Here is a 20,259-nt window from a genome sequence, read left to right as displayed (position 1 = left end):
TAGTAACCCTCCTTATCTCTGATAACTTTGTTAACTTAAATTCTATTTTGTGTGATATTAATATAACTATACCAACTCTCTTTTGGTTAGTTTAATCATGTTTTCACCTGTTTTTAAAAAACTTTTGGGAGTGCCTGGCTGGCTCAGTCAGTGGAGCATGCAACTCTTGATCTTGGGGTTGTGAATTCGGGCCCCATGTTGGGTGTAGAGATTACTTTAAAAATTTTAAAAAATCCTTTATATACTTTAAACTTATATAATGTTATATGCCGGGGTGCTGGGTGGCTCAGTGGGTTAAGCCTCTACCTTCGCCTCAGATCATGATCTCAGGGTCTCAGCCCTGCATCAGGCTCTCTGCCTGCCTCTCTGCCTACTTGTGATCTCTGTTAAATAAATAAATAAAATCATTTAAAAAATGTTATATGTCAATTTTATTTTAATAATAAAAACTCTCAACCTTTCCGACTTTCTTAATTTTGGGGTGTGTCTTCTTTAAATAGATTTGTTCATTTAGCCTTCATTTTCTCCTGTTTTCTCCTAGGAATCCCTTAGATATCAGCCAAGGTTAGTCACGCATTGAAAAAGTTTTTTTTTTTTTACATTTTATCTAGTGTTTTTAGCTGTACTGGGTTTTCTGTGAATGGTTAATATGTCTTTTTTCATAAACAGAGTACCTTTAAAAAATGCATAATTCATATATTTTAAGCATGTAACAAATGCTCAGTCCCAGAAAGAAAGCTACCTTATTGGGATATTCACATTTGCAGTTTATCTAGGACATTTAGGAAAGAATTCAGCATTTGGGAAACATACTCCATGGAGTCTGGAAGAATATAATAAGTAACTTTATGCAGCTTACTTTATATTGTTTCCTGCTGAGTGGCCTAACACTCAGGGGTCTTGAGCTATCCCATACACTGCACACCTCTAGGGACTCCTCCGTAGTTTTACTGCCTGCTAGGAATCACAATTCGGACAAGAAGCTTGGTGGTCAGGAGCTACAGAGATACGTCCTGACACCTGCTGGTGGCTGAGGGAGGCTTCATCTGCTAAAGGTGGGAACTGTTGCTTTTGAGTTCAAAAGTTTGACAAACAATTATTGTTTCACACTTTTGTGTCAAACTTTGGCATCATTGCGTGGATACAAAGATGAAACAGAGTGGGTTACTGCTCTCGAAGAATTCATAATCTCAGGGCATACTCTTTAGCAGGGAAAGAGAAAGACACACACCCAGATAATTTAAATACTTTTTGGTAGCTGTTAGGATGTGTGTGAGATAATAAAAAATATATGCTGGTCTCTCCCATGTTCCTGGCACAGAGCTCCCTTGTAAATTCCTGAGTGATAAGAGCACTAGAAGCCACTTTTGTTCTGTAGAGGTGGCTCTGGGTGGGCTCCTGGATGGCTCCTGGAAGGGGCTGGTCCTCAGAAAGACCAAGCCCTGATTTGAAGCTTGGAATTTTCAGCTCTTCCCCTCCCATTTCTACAGAGAGGGGAGGGGGTTAGAAATGGACTTAATAATTGATCATGCCTATGTGAGGAAGCCTCTATAAAATCCCAGTAGTATGGGGTTCAGAGAGAGTGCGGGTCCATGAACCATCCAGGAATGGGGAGGGTACGCAGCCCTTCTGTTTCCAAGGGGACAGAGCTCTTGTGCTTGAGACTCTCCCAGACCTTACCCAATGCACATCTTCATCTGGCCATTCACTTGTGTCCTTTATCATACCCTTTAATAAACTGGTAACGGTAAGTATTTCCCCAAGTGAGCCACTCTAGTAAATTAACCAAACCAGAGAATAGGAGTATGGGAACTTCTGATTTGTAGCCACATCAGAGAGGTGGTGTGGGTGACCCAGGTACCTGCTACTGGCAATGGGCATCTGATGTGGGGGACAGTCTTGTGGGACCGAGCCCTTAATCTGTGGGATCAGCTGCTATCTCCGGGTCGGCAGTGTCAGAATTGAGTTAAACTGTCGGACCCCCAGCTGGTATCTCAAACTGCTTGGTGGGGGAAAACCTCCGTGCATTTGGTAACCGGAACTGTCCGAGGGGAAGTGTTGTATGTGAGTAATAAAGGAGACACACAGGAGGGAAAGACACCCCCCCCACCCCCACCCCCAATGATGCGGTAAGCTCAGAGGCAGGGAAGTTAGTTTACTCTGCTGCTCCACATGTGGAACACTCAGTAGCTTCCAGATTTACCGTTTTTCATTTCAGCTACAGACAGAGACAGAGTGAAGTCTTTCTGCCCCCAGTGCAAATTTTTAGGAAAACGGAAATTTGTATGTCCCCCCCATCCCGTCCCCAGTCAAATGTCCTTCTCTGGTCCAATCACTGTGACCAATGTTGGCCACAGAATATATACATGACAGCCAAAATCCCAAGGGGTGGTATGAGAAGGAGCAGTTCTCAGAGAAATGGTGCTGTACTGAGCCAGCAGGATACTTGGCTCTGGTCTCTTTGTAGCACTTAAACCTGATTCAATCCTGCCATCTTCTCTGCCTGAGCAGCTAAGAGCTGCTGGAAAAAAAAAAAGCCACACAAACATTTGTAGAAATTCCAAATGGAACATCCAATTGGGAAAAGGTCCCCTAGGCACTGTGATGGTGGTGGGGTGGGGGTTAAGCATTGCAAAGATTGATTTGATCAGGGGGGAGGGGGCATCTGGGTGGCTCAGTTGGTTAGGCATCTGCCTTTGCTCAGGTCATGATCCCAGGGTCCAGAGTTGGGCTCTGTGCTCAGCAGGGAGTCTGCTTCCCCCTCTGCCCCTTCCATACCCCCGTCCCCTGCAGTCTCTCTCTCTCAAATAAATAAAATCTTTAAATAAATAAATAAATAAATAAATAAATAAATAAAAATCTCAGAACTGAGATTTTATAGGCACTGATTCATATTAACAAGGTTCAGAAGAAACCGATGTTCAAATCCTAAATGAGAATTTATTAATTTACAAAAATTACTTAAGGGCATATCAACCATCCCCAGGGCCTAGTGAGATGGGAATTATTAAAATGCACTGAATGAATAATGAGAAACTAGTAAACCTATTTTACCAGGGGTCAAGGTAGAACCAGTTTGGTAGACAGAGCCCAGGGGGCTTGTGATTAAATCTCTGCCGAAGGTCTCCAAGTCACACCACTCCGGTGTCCAGTGCCAGATCTGGCTTCCCAACACACCACCACCAAAGGCAGAGCGGCAGAGACCACCCTGCTGAGGTTTTTCCCTAGGAGGGCACAGTGGGGAAGGGCTCAGATGTAGTCATGAAAGCGGGACTTGGAGACAGAATGGAGTCCAGTACCGGGGCCACAGAGAAAGATCGGAAACTGTCGCTGGCTCCCTGGCTCAGACCCAGGCCCGCGGAGGGGAGGACTCATTCATCCAGGGCCAACCCAGGAGTGAGACTGCAGAGCCGCCTAGCCCGGCCCAGACTGGGTGTCAAGGCGGGGAGGGGATTTCATCAGGTTCCCTCCCCGTGGGCCGGGCGGCTGGGAACCTGTTGGAACGATTTTAGTTTGGGGAGGGACGGAGGGACCGCTGGCAGGGCGGGAACGTCAGGGCCGCAGAGGCAGCCCCTCGGCCCAGGCATCCTGGCAGGCGGTGGGCAGCCTGTCCTGGCTGGGACGACGTGGGCCTCCCGAGGTAAGCGCGGGGTCTGGGACCTGCGGAACGAGGCCCTCCGGGCGGAGAAGGGGGCGGGGCAGAAGGCGCTCCGGGGTAGAAAAGCCGGGGTCCCGGGTCTGAGCGGGAAGGAGTCGGCGGTGGGACGCTCTTGGCAACCTCCCTTCTGGACTAGTCTTCAGGATGGCCGCTTGGGATCCTGCAACTTTCATTTTGAAAGTAGGATGTCGAGGGGGCGTCTGGCTGGCTCAGTCCAAGGAGCATGGGACTCTTGATTTCGGGGGTCGTGAGTTGTGTAGAGATTACTTTAAAAAATGAAATAAAATAAACGTACCATGTTGAGTTAGGAGTGGGGGGCTGACTCTGGCTTCTCCCCCAGGGACATGGCGGGGGACCAGGTAATGGCATTCTCCTTCCCAGCCCTGGTCAGTCACTGGCCCTCTCTTCCTTCACCCCATTTTTCACCATAACCAACCCCCCTTCCACACCTTTGTCCCTCAACATTGGCCCCAGTCCCTTCCAGCTGAGCCAGTTCCTAGCCCTCCTGGGCTGGCCGACCTCCCGCGTGCCCCGCACTGGAGACAGCTGCCAGGGAGGACTTCTTCCTGCTAGGCGCCTCCCCCGGGCTTGTTTCCTCCTTCCTGGTGTGGGTGTCTGAGGGATTTCGCTCATTCATGTGTTATTATTCACTTGTTTATTCATCACTGTTTGAGCCTAAACCTGCATTACGGGGGAGGTTTAGGCACACAGTCTCTGCTCTTCATGGGACTGGGGAAACTGCCCTTTATTTCATACACATTTAATAATGATAAGCTGGTGCGCCCTGTGGCATAGGTAACATTATTTTGAAGTTGACCAGACACTTGGATTCCTATCCCATCTTTCCTGTTCACTTTCTGAGCCCCCATTCCCTCATCTGTAGAGTGTTTTATTTATTTATTTATTTTAAAGATTTAATTAATTTATTTGACAGAGGGAGGCACAGTGAGAGAGGGAACACCAGCAGAGGAAACGGGAGAGGGAGAAGCGGGCTTCCCCGGGATCCGGGAGCTCGTGCTGGGCTCAATCCCAGGATCTGGGGATTGTGACCTGAGCCCAAGGCAGACGCTCCACGGCTGAGCTACCCAGGAGCCCCTGCAGAGTGGTATTGTCCTGAGGATGGCATGACAGGGAGCTGGTCAGGCACCAAGCAGGTGCCCGGCAGGCAGTGGGTCCTTAATAAACACCAGTGCTCTTCCTTTCTCCTTTAGCACACCGCTCCCCCTTCCCCTCGCGCGTTCCTGCCCCGAACCTCCCACCGCCACCTCCCCCTCTCCATAGGTCTGTAAAGATGTCTAAGACAACCCCTGATCTTGAAAGCACGTAGGCAGACGCGTACACTCAGAATGGGTAGAGAAGGGGGAGGTGAAGAAGGGAGAGGGAGGCTCAGAAGGGGTGGGGATGCGGCGGGATGGGGAAGGGGCCTCCCTCGGGTCTGAGGTAAGAACCCCGAACCAGGGCTGGGACTCCAGGGAAGGGAGATGAAGCTCCGGGGCAGGCTCCCCTGCGGTGTTTCTGAATTTGCAGACACACTGAGCAAGTGATGGAAACTACCAGTTCCTAAAACCAACTCTGCCTGGCCTCAGGCTAAGGGCTTTTAAATGCATTGTCTTATCCCTGTTACGATATTACTATTCCCATTTTACGGATAAGGAAATGGAGACACTGGGAGATACAACAGGCTAAGCCTAAGGGATTGCCTAAGGTCACATGGCTGATAAACAATGGATCCAGAGTTCAAGTCTAGATCAGACTCTATCCATGCTCTTTGTCCAACTCCTTGCTGTCTTTCCAGTTCCTGTGTATCAGAGAGAACAAAAGGACATGATTATTCTCCCAACTTCTTAAAGACACCAACTTCTCACTTCCTGTACATCTCCTGCCCTGGGTTGCTTCATCCCCATGGGGAGGGGCACATTCCTTCCTGATTCATTAATTCATTTACTTATTCATTTATTCATTTAATTTATTCATTTATTCATTCACCCATCATTTATTCATTCAAGTGCTCTGTTGGGCACAAGAGGGCAGGGACCATGTCTGTGTGTTCACAGTTGTGTAACCAGCACCTTGGGTGTCCCTAATACAGGAATGTTTGATGAATCCTTTTGTAAATGGGTCCAACAAACATTTTTTGATGTATTCTGTGGGCTCCCTCATAGGGATTTATAGATGAATGAAACAGAAGTCCTAACCTCAAGACTCACATAGAGGAGATGGTGATAATACAAAGAAGGCATGGTACCCTAGACAGGAACAGAGGCTGCAGAGGGAACGATGAGCGTCATTTAGTTCCACCATGTCTGCCTTGTTCTCTACTGGATACAGGGCCTAGCCAATGGCAGGCTCATGGCAGATGCCTGTAAGGCTTTGCAGAGGAGGTGTTTAGGACAGAGTCTTGAAGGGGGTGTTCAAAGTTAGAAGTTAGAAATGTTAGAAGGGGGTGTTAGAAGGAGAGGGGCACCTGGGTAGCTCAGTCTGGTTAAGTGCTCAACTCTTGGTTTCTGCTGAAGGTCATGATCTGAAGGTTGTGGGATTGAGCCTTGAGTTGGGCTCCATGCTCACTCAGCACGGAGTCTGCTGGAGATTCTCTCTTTGTCCCTCTCCCTCTACCCCTCCCCTGCTTGCTCTCTCTCTTTCTCTCTCTCAAATAAATACAATCTGAAACAAAGAAAAAAAAAAGAAGTTCACCAGGAGAACAAATTGGGGAAGGAAGATACTCTAGCAGAGAGAGATGCTCATGCAAAAGCCTAGTGGAGGGTGGGAGCTGGAATTTCTAGGAGCTTAGTATGGCCGAAGGGTAGTGTCAATGGAGGAATGAAGGATAAATGGGTAGGACTCAGGCTATGAGCCTTGTTTAAGGAAAATAGATTTTACACCAAGGGTATTGGGTAACCATTGAAGGGATTTAGCAAAAGGAGGACACCATCTGACTTGTATTTCAGAAGTGTGGCTGAGGCATGGGGAGGGGTCAGGGAAATGGCACCAAGACCTCTAGGCCTGATAGGGTTCCTCTCTGTCTGAAGAAATGAGCCTTCCTCTTTAGGACTTCCTTTTCAGGACTTCCTAATGGTTCATGAAGGGCCTCCAAACTTGCCTTGTGTTCTGATCTACTGTGCTTCATCTTTGGCTGTATGCTGGGTTACCGCTAATCTATTCTTTCTAATAGAAATACTGAAATTTACAAGTGATTTACATTTGTATCTGGAGCAAATTCTGGGGTATACAGCTTGCTGATTTGTGCTTTGTTACGTAAAGGAGAGAGATGGAGTTGCAGGGGGGCACCAGGAATTGTGAATTGTGTTGGGCTCTGTTATGTGGCGTGAGAGTTTGTGTTGAACATGGAACTGGATGTGGATAGGTTTCAGAGAATCCGTTTCCGGGCCCTCAGATTCCACAGGTATTCCCTCCTGAAAGCAATCTGCTTGACTCGATTTTTTTTTTTCTTTTTTTAGATTTTATTATTTTTATTTTTAAGTAGGTTCCCGCAGCCAGCATGCAGCCCAGTGTGGCACTTGAACTCATGACCCCGAGATCAAGACCTGAGATAAAATCAAGAGTTGGACACCTAACTCACTGGGCCACCCAAGCACTCCTGACTGGATTCTTTGAAGTTCTTCTTGTGAACTCATTCCTTCCTCCTCCCTCCCTTCTTCCCTCCTTCTTTCTCTCCCTTCCTTCCTTCCTTCCTCTCTCTCTCTCTTCCTTTCTTTCTTTGTGGGCTTCATGCCCAACATGCAGCTTGAACTCAAGACCCTGAGGCTCAGGGTTGCCTTGCTCTACTGCGGAACCAGGCAGGAGACCCTAGTTCTGCTTTCATTATTTCCTTTCTCTGGCTTAGCTAGATTTGTCCTGAAACTTTCAGTGGTGCATTGCCCAGGGCTATAAAAACCAGAAGGACAAGTAGAGGGTGCTTTGTTCCTGAGGGATCAGATAAGATAAACTGAAGGGGTGGTACCTTACTGCAGACTCTTAAAATTTACTTTTCATTTTATTTTATTATTATTTTTTAAGTGAGCTCTACACTCAGTGTGGGGCTTAAACTCATGACCCTGAGACTGAGAGCTGGACTCTTCTGACTGAGCCAGCCAGGTGCCCCAGCAACCAGAAGTTTAACAGGCTACTCAAGGTCACAGAGCTATTATGTGGCAGAATCAGGACTTCAACTCTAGAACCTCCCCTCTAGAATTTGTGCTCTATTATGCCACTCTGCTTTAAATTGAAGTGCCTTAGCTCATTAACTGTGTATTGTAGAATTAATTGGGACCTGAATTGGTTGTCTTCGGATATACTCACTGTATATCACTGCAGATATACTCACTGATAGAAATGTTTAAAAATGAAGGTGGGTTTTCTTACAGACAGAAAATTATTCTGCTTTGACTAATTGGTTGGACAGTGAACATTGGCTCTGACAATTGGATTAGATGACAGATGTTTTCCAAAAACTGAACTAAATGTGTAACTCCAAGGTTTAGATGGAAATATACCTAAAGCATGTTTCTAATAAGACTACACCAGCAAATTCTGTCTTAGTACCTATTTTAACTTGTAAAAAAGAATTTTAGACATTATTGTAAAATGTGTGTGAGGGTCATAGCTTTTTCAAAATCTAATGCAGATTTGTGTGCAAAACAATGTGAGGTCATGCAGGACCTTACCAGTCTTGGTAAGGATCCTGTATTTGTCTCAGAGACAGCAAGGAACCGTTGAGAGGTTTTAAGCAGAGTTGCTGTAGTCTGATTTATGGTTGTATTGGTTTGCTTTGGAGGGGGCCAGGAGTGGAAGCTGAGATGGAGAATATTTCAGGTAGGACACCAGCAGTCTACTCTGTGGAGGGTTACCAAGTTGAACAATGTCAATGGGAAGACAGAATGGTATGGGATGCCATTCTGTCTTCTCATTCTGATGAGTATGTTGGTAACTATTGCTGTGTTAACAAATCACTCTAAAGCGTGGCAGCTTAAAACAATAATCATTTTATTTTGCCCTGATTCTGTGGGTCTGGAATTTGGGCAGAGTCCTGCTGAGTAGTTCTGCTGTGTGTGGTGTCAGCCGGGGTCACTGACTTGGCTGTCTTTAGTTGGTGGATGGGCTGGGCTGTAGGGTCTAGGAAGACTTCACTTAGGAGCACCCAGGTGGCTCAGTCAGTTGAACATCAGACTCTTGGTTTCCGCTCAGAACATGATCTCAGTCAGGGTCCTGAGAGTGAGCCCCACCCCCTCCTCTCAGCAGGGAGTCTGCTTGGAGATTCTTTACCTCTTCCTCTGCCCCTCCCCCTACTCCCACACACAGGCATTCTCTCTCTGAAATAAATAAATCTTAAAAAAAAAAAGCCTTCACTTATACATAGGTCTGGCATCTCGGTGCCCTTCCGCATGGCCTCTCTGTCTCCATATGAATAATTGGGCTTCATCATAGGATGGTGGCTTCGGGGTAATCAAGCTTCTTTTCTAAATTTTTAATGAATTAATGAACTAATTAATTGATTATTTCTAGGGATTTACTTTTCTTTCTTACTTTCACAAGAACTTTATTTATTTTTAAAGATTTTATTTATTTATTTCACACACACACACACACACACACACAGACACATCACAAGTAGGCAGAGCAGCAGGCAGAGAGAGAGAGGGGGAAGCAGGCTCCCTTCTGAGCAGAGAGCACGATGCAAGGCTTGATCCCAGGACCCTGAGATCATGATCTGAGCCAAAGGCAGAGGCTTAAGCCACTGAGCCACCCAGATGCCCCCAAGAATTTTATTTTTTTATTTAAATTCAGTTAACTAACATAAAATGCATTATACGTTTCAGAGGTAGAGGTCAATGATTTTTCAGTCTCATATCATACACAGTGCTCAACTTTCTTTTTGAATTACTTATTTATATTTTTTCATAGTAAGCTCTACACCCCATGTGGGGCTTGAACTCATGACACCGAGAGATCAAGAGCAAGAGTTGCGTGCTCGGGGCGTCTGGGTGGCTCAGTGGGTTAAAGCCTCTGCCTTGGGCTCAGGTCATGATCCCAGGGTCCTGGGATCCAACCCTGCATCAGGCTCTCTGCTTGGCAGGGAGCCTACTTCCTCCTCTTTCTCTGCCTGCCTCTCTGCCTACTTGTGATCTCTGTCTGTCAAATAAATAAATAAAATCTTAAGAAAAAAAAAAAGAGTTGCATGCTCTACTAACTGAGCTAGCCACGTGCCCCAGTAGTCAACCTTCTTATGGTCTTAGGCTTCCACAAAGAACAAGAGTGGGGCTACAGATCTCTTAGGGCCTGGCCTTGGGATGTGCTACTTCTGCCCCATATTACTGGCCTAAACCTGTCTCAGCGCTGGCCCAGATTCAAGGGCAGGAGAGATAAACCCCACCTCTTAGTGGGAGGAATGGCAAATAATAGATGCCATCTGTAATCTATCACCCTAGGCTTCTGGGAACTGATTAACCATAATCACCCTGATGGGGCTGAGTCACTTATAAGCCACAGTATACTGTGTTGGGACAATTTACAGATCTTTATTCCTCCCTGGATAGGGAGGACCTGGGAATAGGAGGTGGGTTGTTTTTTTTCTTATGTTTCCAGAGCCCAACGTACATAAGACATTCAGGGAGTGCTTATCCAGTGAATGCACACATCACATAAGAATTCACTGCTTCTCAAACCACAGCTTCTCAAACCACAGCTTCTCAAACCACAGTATACATAAGCATCCCTTGAGGAGCTGTCAAAAGGTATGGAGATTCCTGGGCAAGGCCCCAGCTCAGACCCTCTGAATCCAAATCTCTAGGGTAGGGGTTTTTAGTTTGGACTGAACGCTAAAATATACCAGCACTTGGGCCCTAGTCCTGGAAGCTCTGATACTATTGGTGGACGAGCTGGGCTCATGAGCCCGATGTCAACATTTTTTTTACAATCTTCTCAGATCATTCTGATGTGTAGCCAAGGTTAGGAACCACTGCCAGGATGAGAGAACCAGCTATCTTCCCCTGACGTCCCTAGATGATTCTGATGGAGGTGATCTATGAGAAGTGACTGTCTTCAGTTTGCCCAGGACTGTCCTGATTTTAGCATCCCAAGCCCCACATCCCAGGAAATCCCTAGTCCTCTGCAGTCTCGCACAGCTGGTCACTATCGATGGACCAGGAACATGGTAGATAAGGCAGTGAGAGCCCTTTTGAAGAGTAACTACAAATACCTAATGAGAGCCATGATTCTGCCTCTTTACTCACAGGACTGACGGAATAGTATCAGAATGCCGTCCAACAGAGTCAACTCCCCAAATGAAGGCGGAGATGGCTCAGGATCAGTGTTTCTCTTTAGCCCTGTCCTCTGGTAGACTGGGTTAAGCTACTTAAATAGGGTGTCCAGCTCTGGGCATTCTTCCAGGCTGTATTCCTTAGTGTACGGGAGGCAGCTTTGGAAGACTGGCCACAATCAGCAAGGGTGATGTGTGGAGAATAGTATAATATGTATATGATATGATAGATATGATATGATAGTTCTTGTGTCTCTATGCCAGTGAGTATTGTTACTACTATCACTTATACTGTGATCAGGTACAAAGTTGTATGTCCTACCCCCTAGGTAGTGCTGGGGGAAACAGTGAGGATGGGGGAGAGCCCCTCTAGCCTCAGAAAAATGGGTTTGTGTCTCAGCTTTGGTGTGACTAGGTTGCTATATGATCAGGAATGACTCTTTTGCTTTAGTGGTTCATCTGTAAAATGGGAGGAGTATGACGTCATCCTCACAGAGCAGCAAGGAGGGACCATTGAAATAGTGTAAGTGAAAGTGGCTGGAGCCTGGGAAGGGGGGTATTGTGATTGTTGTTGAGTGGGAAAGACAGAGATTATTCTGCTGAGAGGCCTTGTTTGGGACCAAGGCCATGGTTCCCCCACCCTGAACCACAGCCCCAGCTGCGTGGGATTCCAAGGAAGCAGCTTTTACCGCGTCGTGGGCGCACACGGACCTCAGGAAGCAGGGTGTCTCTACCTTAGTTGCCCTCACAGTGAGTGCAAGTTTGCTTTGCTTTAGGAGTAAGAAAAACTTTTGGAAAAGGTTTTTGAAGGCGTCTGTTTGTTTGTTTGTTTGTTTTTAAATCATCCGCTTATTTATTCTGAGTGTATCCTCAGAGATGTAGCAAGAAGAAAACAACCACAGCCACAAACCCATAATATTGAAAAGCTGGTTCTTTATTTCTGTAGCTAAAAAAGTGCTCTTTCAGGCTATAACCACAGAGACTGCTGCAGGCCTCTGGAACGGGCCATAATGATGGTTTGCAGCGTGATGAAGGAGACTGTTAATCTCTGTGGCCTAGAAGCCCAATCCGTGGCCTCTCCAATTACCCAGGTTGCCTAGCAACACCGCCAAAAGCCTCCCCACCAGGCCCAGCTGGGCGAAAATTGGGTACACCCAGCACAGACTGCCGCTCAGCCTCCTGGGCTCCCAGGCCACAGCAAGGCTGGACTCAGCCTTGGCTGGGGCCCGCCTGGTACCAATCAGTGGGTGGGGCCAGCTCTTTAAAGAAACAATTCAGATATTTAAAACCTACTCGTGTGAATGCAACTAGGAAACAGCACAAACTCATGATCCAAAGTCTCTTCTGCCAAAGACGAGTTGTCCTAAGGTGGGTGGCCTCGCCTGTGCTCTCCTGGGTGAGGTGAAGGAGGGAGGGGGAGCCTGACTTAGACATTTGGGTTCTTGGAGAGGCAGATGCTTTTCCCTTCCTGGGTGCCTGTGTCTATCCTGACTCCTTGGGGCAGCAGTGGGAGCCCCAGACTCTAGGCTGAGGACCTGCCACTTCCATGGCTCCTATTTGGAAACTCCTGGGCTCTAGTCCAGGTCTGTTTGGGGAGCTGGAGGAAGAAGAGGGAGATGAGGGTAGAGGGAAGGATGGGATGAAAATAAGCTAAATAAAGATGTCCACTTCTTTAACACTTGGTGCTCAGAAATCGCAGGACAGAGGAACACACAAGGTCTGTGAAGTGAGACACCCAGGGCTGTTCTCTGAGCCCTCCCCTCACTGGCTGGGTTATCTTGATCAAGTTCCTTTGGAAGCCCGAGTTTCCTTATCTATACAATGGGGGTGTTATGATCTTATTTTTTTTTTAACTTTTGTTTTTTGTTATTATCCTGCTTTATAAGGTTCTTGTGAAAATTAATGAAGAGAAGGCTCATCAGGTGTTTAGCATAGAATCTGTAAGTGCAGGACACCTGGGTGGTTCAGTTGATTAAGCCGGTGTCTTTGGCTCAGGTCATGATTCCAGGGTCCTGGGATAGAGTCCTACATTGTGCTCCTTGCTCAGTGGGGAGCCTGCTTCTCTCTCTGCCTCTGCCTGCTGCTCTGCCTGCTTGTGCTCTCTCTCTATCTCTCTCTCTCTGAAAAATAAATAAATAAAATATTTTAAAAAGTCTGTAAGTGTTCACTATTTTTTTTTTAAAGATGTATTTATTTATTTGTTTGAGAGAGAGAGAGAGACTGAGCAAGAGAAAGAGAGAAGGAGCAGGAGGAAGGGCAGAGGTAGAAGCAGGCTCCTGGCTCAGCAAGGAGCCTGACCTGGGGCTAGATCCCAGAACCCTGGGATCATGACCTGAGCCAAAGGCAGACACTTCCCACTGAGCCACCCAGACACCCCTAGTAAGTGCTCACTATTATGGCAACTCTTCCTATTTCATTTGCTTCTTACAATAATTCTGTAAGATACTGAGGGGAGAAAGGGGGTGTATTTTATAGCCGAGGAAACTGGCACAGTGAAATTAAGGGGTATGCTGGGAGCAGAACTCGGGTCTTCACAGTGCCAAGCACAAAGACAGGTGACAAGCCCTTTGGTAGCCTTTACAAGATGGGGGCTTTGCTGGTCTCCTCTGATGGTTCAGTGATGGCAGAATGATGTGGGAGTGGGGTGGGGTGGGGTGCAGAGGAAAAGGGTGGTAGAAGGCACTTTTCAACATAAAATGATACAAGACTCTTGGTTAATGTGGTCTGGACAGATTTCTTCCTTCCAGTATTCTTTACATAAACTTTTTATTTTGGAATAATTTTAGAGTTACAGAAAAGTTGCAGAGAGTTTGTTTACCCTTACGCAGATGCTAGTATTTTCTGAACACCTCCTGTGTGCCAGGAACTTTCGGGGCACAAGGAATACAGCAGTAAAACTGACTTTGCTTTCCACTGGAAGAATACAGAGTTTGTGGTAGGAATGGAACCTGGAGTCCTTAGTTTGTGGGTCTCAAAGGTGCTGCTGCCTCCATGTCACCTGTCAGAGATCTGCTACAGCTATCAAATTAGTTTTTTTCAGGAGAGGAGCCAGGAAGCTGTATAGAAACAAATGCTGAAAAACAGTTACTTGGGAGACCTGGGTGGCTCAGGGCTTCTCCCTCTGCCTGCTGTTTCCCCTGCTTGTGCTCCCACTCTCACGCTCTCTCTCTGACAAATAAATAGATAAAATCTTAAAAAAAAGAAAGAAGAAGAAATGCTAGAGGGGATTTGAAGGCAGAACTAGTTTGGGGAACTTTGGTCTGGTACAGACTGTCCATTTCCTGGCACAGGTGAGAGAGGGACTGGCTCCAGTTCACACAGCCAGGAAGTGGCAGAGTCTAGACCAGAAAGCAAGTCTCCTGGTTCTGTGCCCTCCCACGCTGTGTCTCCCTAATGCAGAACAAGAAATGAGTTTAACTTGTGACAGGAAGACCCCAGGTAGAGTTTAGAAGAGTTTCTTGGGTATTTAGGTGTTAGTTAGGTTCTTGGCTGCAGGGGACAGAAACTAATTTTTGCTGATGACTCCAGTAAATTAATTTTATTGAAATCACGTTGGGTAGGAAAAAAAAAAGCAGTATCTCGGGGTGCCTGGGTGGCTCAGTGGGTTAGGTCTCTGCCTTTGGCTCAGGTCATGATCTCAGGGTCCTGGGATCCAGCCCTGCATTGGGCTCCCTGCTCAGCAGAGAGCCTGCTTCCTGCCTCTCTCTGCCTGCCTCTCTGCCTGCTTGTGATCTCTGTCTGTCAAATAGATAAATAAAATCTTAAAAAAAAAAAAAAGAAAAGAAAAACAATATCTCAACTCCTACTCACACTTCCGACACCAAATATGTGGGTTTTTCATGCCAAGGAATTCTGACACCAACTACCCCCCTGATTAAGGGTTCAGTGCCCTATGACTGCTCTCCACTTCAGATGCCCATTGTGGGTTTGGGCTTCTGATCAACTGGCTAGAAATTGGGGTGACCCCCTCCTTGGGCTTAATAATTTGCTGAAACATTACTTGTGGAACATAAGGAATAGCATGGAGGACATTGGGAGAAGGAAAGGAAAAATGAAGGGAGGGAATCGGAGGGGGAGATGAACCATGAGAGACTCTGGACTTTGAGAAATAAACTGAGGGTTTTAGAGGGGAGGTAGGTGGGGGGATGGGTTAGCATGGTGATGGGTTGGCCTGGTGTTGGGTATTAAGGAGGGCACATATTGCATGGAGCATTGGGTGTTATTGTAAACAATGAATCTTGGAACACTACATCAAAAACTAATGATGTACTGTATGGTGACTAACAGAACATAATAAAAAATAATTACAAATAAATAAATAAATTTGAAACAAACAAACCAAAAAGAATTTTCTAGAACAGCTCACAGAACTTAGGAGAGGACTTTATTGATTATTACTGGTTTTTATATAAAGGATACAACTCAAGAACAGCCACATGGAAGAGATGCGTGGGGCCAGGTGGATGGGAAAGGATACAGAGCTTTCACACGCTTTCTGGGTGTTTCCTGTGTTGACCAGGCTGGAAGCTCTCTGAATCTTCTGTTTGGGGTTTTCATGGAGTATCCATGACATGGGTGTGATTGGTCATTGACCATTACTGATTAAACTCAAATCTCTAGCCCTTCTTCCCTTCCCAGAGATGGGGCTGAAAGTTCCACCACTCTCATCACATGGTTATTTCCTCAGGCAGTCAGCTCCCATCCTCCAAGAGTCACTTCCTTAGCCTAAACTCAGGTCTGGTTGAAAAGGACTTATTGTGAATAACAGAAGCTGGTCCCTCCCAACCCTGTCAGGAAATTCCAAGGGTTTTAGGAGCTCTGTGCAGGGGAACTGGAGATGAAGACCAAATATATATATCTTAGTATATCACAGGGTCATGGGTAGGTTACAACATCATTGGAATGCTGCTGAAACAAGGATGGGAAAATAAGCCAAGACAAAAGAAGACCAGGCACCTAGAACTACACTAAAATCACATCCCAGGGCCAAGTAGGTGCAGATGGTCCCCTTGCTCTGGATGCTGCTCCTGTGTGCTCATTGCTGCCACCTGCATAGAAGATACAGCTGGCACCAGGGGGCATGGACACTTAGGTATGCTACTCTCTATAGTGCACTGCTATAAAGAACTTAGCCAGGTGTCAAGCTCCAGCCACCAAAATCCAAAGCAAGTGCTGCTGATTGGTGAAGACTAAGCCAGGACCTGAACCTTAGCTTTCTGGAAACCTGGAACTGAAAGGAGTGGGGATTTTTACCTTCGGTAGCGGGAAGTGGTCCTAGCTGCCCGCCAGGATTCGTGAGATGAAGAATTCCCCAAGAGCCCTGACAAAGGGCCATTATATAAATGTTACCAAAGAAGACACTGGGAGCCCTTGACATTTGCAGCTTCAGCACTTAACAGTTTTTGCAATTTATTAGCTGCCCCCAAAAGGCCATTGTAAAGGGATGTGAATTGAATGACTTTGCTGGAACCAGTCCTTTGCTAGTGAGTGAGCCAAGCCTGCCATGCCACTTCGATGTCTCACGTGATTTTGCTCTTCTGTACGAGTTTCCAGCCTCTAGGTAACCATGCATGCAGTGACTAAAATCTGTTTTTTATTGGAGGAGTAGAAAAGACTCCTAAAAATAAATCACTTGATAGTGCCAGAAATAGAAATGAGAAAAAAGTGAAGCTTGAGAAAGTGATTTTTTTCTTTATCTTTTCTTTTCTTTTTTGTGTGGCCACAAATAGAAATTATGGATAAACTTGGCATGGAATGTCAAGTTCAGTGGTGCCAACTTGGCATGGAATGTCAAGTTCAGCAGTGCCTAGGATCTTTGATACCAAGCGATCTACCATATATGTCAGATAGATACAAGAAATAGTGCCTTGGGAAGTTGTTTTAATGAGTGCTTCAACCAGTGCAGGAACTGCTTTTTGAGAGAGAGGGTAAATTTTACTTAAAGATGAAGAGGCACAATTCACTAACTGAGGTTCTATTCTCTTTTCTTCTTTGGGACCTTAGGTGCAAAGTGTTGAATGTGGTTAATTAACACTCCTCACATAACAAACTTTATACATAACCTTACATCTCTAATTATAGAATTATTTAGGGTCTGAAATGCAATCACTTAAAAATTTTCCAGCTATAATTTATAACATAATTTTGGGAGACACTATAGGTTATATTAAGGCTCCTGGAAAGTCTTTGGAAAAATCCCTTGCTATTGTCAAGGATCTCCTGTGTAAATCTCCTTGTGGAAATCTTTTTTTACCTTTTTTTTTTTTTTTTTTTTGGTTAAGCAGAAGAGTGCTCTGGGTAAATGAGCATGGCCCCACCCTTCCCAATCCTTGGCCAACACAATGGCTTTATGATTCATAACATGAACAATACTTACCCCAGATACAGTCAGGATGCAGGAAACTTCTTTCCACTTTTCCTCTTAAGAATACTTGCCGGCAAGTCTGGCTGGCTCAGTGGGTAGAGCATGTGACTCTTGATCTCAGGGTTGTGAATTCGAGCACCATGTTGGGTGTGGCACCTACTTAAAAAAAAAAAAAGAAAAAGAAAAGGGAAACTTGCCAAGCATGAAGGGAAGGTCTTTAGCTTTTGGTGCACAGGGAGAACATATTTTTAGTTTAATGGCTATGAGTCTTTTCTACTCTTCCAGCATTCTTTTTAACAATCTCCCCCTCATTGTTCCATACTGGCAGGATGAGAACTTTTCATAACAGTGCCACCCGGTTTTGATCTGTATGTGTGTGTGTGTGCATGTGTGTCTGTGCACATGTGTGTATGTGTGTGTGTGAAAGAGAGGGAGAGAGAGTCAGAGAGAGAGAGAGACTGAGAGACAGAGAAAGATTGATTTCAACAGAGTTGACAGCCACCTGCTAAAGATAAAAGGTAGGAGGTGAAGCATAACATCAAGCCAACATTAAAGGAAGCTCAAGAAACTTGGATGATCTTTGCTTAATGAGTAAGAAAGCCCAGTCAGTGCAGTAAATAATTCCATTCCACATGTAACATCGTGTTGAAAGTGACCAAGTGAATAATTTGATAGATGCGAGGCTTTTATGTCTCTGTTGGACTATGATGTGTTGTAATCATTGCCGAGTTGTTTTGAGACTCCTGCTTTATGTGATTGGACCATCAAAAATTCTGGTAATCTAAAGCATGCTTCCAGGGGCATCTAGGTGGTTCAGTGGGTTAAGCCTCTGCCTTCTGCTCAGGTCATGGTCTCAGAGTCCTGGGATCGAGCCCCACATCGGGCTCTCTGCTCAGTGGGGAGCCTGCTTCCCCCTCTCTCTCTGCCTGCCTCCCCCTCTTTCTCTGCCTGCCTCTGCCTACTTGTGATCTCTCTCTCTCTCTCTCTCTGTCAAATAAATAAATAAATAAAATCTTAAAAAAAAAAAAGCATGCTTCCAGAAACTCTGTCCCAACTCTGACCTGTAGAGCCTGTGGATTATCTGGACCACACCCATGCAAGGACAAAATTAATGGCAGAGCCTTAGATTAGCCTAGGGAGGAAAACCTTGGACCCAGAAGCAGAGGTACTAGTGGGCACATTTCAGCACAGTATAAGGAAGAGGAGACCATAGGGGCTCATTCTAAGAATTATCAGAAAATACAACAACCCAATTGAAGTATATTCTGGTTCTCTGTAAGTTTTCACTACTATAAGTAGTTCCACACTGAACATCTTTGGTATATAGCTTTGTGTACTGGCTCAAATACATTTGCAGGATAGATTTCTAGGAGTACGGTGTTTCTGTTGGAAAGTATATGCTTTTCATAGCATCTAGGTTCTGCCCAGTTGCCTTCCAAAATTATGCTGCACCCATTTCCCACAGCTTTATGAGTATGGATAATCCTTCACTTTCTTTCTCTTTTTTTTGGATCATCTTTTCATTGTTTGATCAGGAATGTTTCCAAGGTGGTGAACTGTGCTCAGGAATTCAGGTGTGGGAGCAGAAGATAAACAGGAGTGGGAGGGCCAGGGAATGCCACAGTCTGAAAGCACACCTGTGAGCCCTGAAGATGTCAGAGATGCTTAATCAAGGAGGTGCTCCTGGTTTCCGAAGAACAGGGCACACAGACAGGGCTTGAAGTCAGAGTGTGACCATTGCTGAGAAGAGAGGGAAAACCAACATGCTGCAGGTGCGACCAACATTTTCATCTGTTGCTAGCTGCTGAAGTGGCTGAACTACTACATGTCTGATCCCTTTGCTGTATGTGCCGAGGAAGAAAACAGACCCATGGTGAGTCTTGGCAGAGCTGAATGGGTTAGGTATCTTTGTAGCACAGGAAATACATTTCTCTAAAATACTGGGCTTGATGCTGAAAAATTTCTAGAAAATTTGAAATCTAGAGGACAGAAAATTTTGAGGAAATGTAATCCTTAGTTTTTTTTTTTTAATAAAGATTTTTATTTATTTATTTGACAGACAGAGATCACAAGCAGGCAGAGAGGCAGGCAGAGAGAGAGGAGGAAGCAGGCTCCCCGCTGAGCAGAGAGCCCGATTCGGGACTCCATCCCAGGACCCTGAGATCATGACCTGAGCCGAAGGCAGCAGCTTTAACCCACTGAGCCACCCAGGTGCCCATTAGTTTTTTTTGTTTTTTAAGCTCCTTTTTAGCTATATGGTTGTATTAACAGTGTAGAATTTTATTTCCTCATAAAATGATCGTGTATGGGAATTTAATTTACATAGAGCTTATTAATACAACGTTAAAATCCCTAACTGCACTTACTTTTATTCGCTGATTTAAAGGTTTTATTTTACTTTTTTTTTTTTTTTAAAGATTTTATTCATTTATTTGGCAGACAGAGATGACAAGTAGGCAGACAGGCAGGCAGAGAGAGAGAGAGAGGAGGAAGCTGGCTCCCTGCAGAGCAGAGAGCTGGATGAGGGACTCATCCCAGGACCCTGAGATCATGACCTGAGCCAAAGGCAGAGGCTTAGTGCACTGAGCCACCCAGGTGCCCTTTATTTTACTTTTTTTTAAAGTAATCTCTACACCCAATGCTGGGCTCAAACTTAAAACCTTGACATTAAGAATTGCACGCTCTACTGTCTGAGCTAACCAGGTGCCCTTGAACTTACTATTATTAATTTTTAAAGATTTTGAAATTTGTTTTAGAGGAGAGAAAGTGTGAGTGGAGGTGGGGGAGGTGGAGGGATGGGAGGGAGGAGCAGAGGGAGAAGGACAAGCAGATTCCTCCCTAAGTGCAGAGCCTGACATGGGGCTTGATCCCATAATACTGAGATCATGAGTTGAGTCTAAACCAAGAGTCTCATGCTTAACCCACTGAGCCACCCAGGTGCCCCTGAACTTTTTTTTAAAGATTTTGTTTATTTATTGGATAGGC

General features: G+C 45.5%; 1 protein-coding gene and 1 long non-coding RNA gene across 10 annotated transcripts in view; one reads left to right on the top strand and one right to left on the bottom strand.

Annotated features, from left to right (window-relative positions):
• Positions 1-20,259, bottom strand: part of LOC309842603 — a 69,114-nt gene that overhangs the window by 6,574 nt on the left and 42,281 nt on the right. For 2 of the 4 annotated variants that reach the window (XR_014299688.1, XR_014299691.1), the window contains exons 2-3: positions 17,287-17,430; positions 4,546-5,456 (exon numbers count right to left, since the gene is read on the bottom strand). This is a non-coding gene — a long non-coding RNA (uncharacterized lncRNA). Of the gene's footprint in view, positions 1-4,545; positions 5,457-15,272; positions 15,959-17,286; positions 17,431-20,259 lie in introns of those variants that run through there. The other 2 variants (XR_014299690.1, XR_014299689.1) reach the window with 2 other exon arrangements.
• The window catches only part of RHBDL2 (rhomboid like 2), a 50,487-nt gene continuing 33,601 nt past the window's right edge, over positions 3,374-20,259 (top strand). For 2 of the 6 annotated variants that reach the window (XM_082687015.1, XM_082687010.1), the window contains exons 1-2: positions 3,511-3,640; positions 18,810-19,147. In XM_082687015.1, coding sequence (XP_082543141.1) covers positions 19,100-19,147 — 48 coding nt within the window. In that variant the 5' untranslated portion in view covers positions 3,511-3,640; positions 18,810-19,099. Of the gene's footprint in view, positions 3,641-18,809; positions 19,148-20,259 lie in introns of those variants that run through there. The other 4 variants (XM_082687016.1, XM_082687011.1, XM_082687012.1 and 1 more) reach the window with 3 other exon arrangements.

The sequence above is a fragment of the Mustela nivalis genome (assembly GCF_964662115.1).
Source record: "Mustela nivalis genome assembly, chromosome: 10".
Classification (NCBI taxonomy): Eukaryota; Metazoa; Chordata; class Mammalia; order Carnivora; family Mustelidae; genus Mustela; species Mustela nivalis.
Note: the sequence above shows the minus strand (reverse complement) of the source record. Positions and strands in the feature narration are given on the sequence as shown.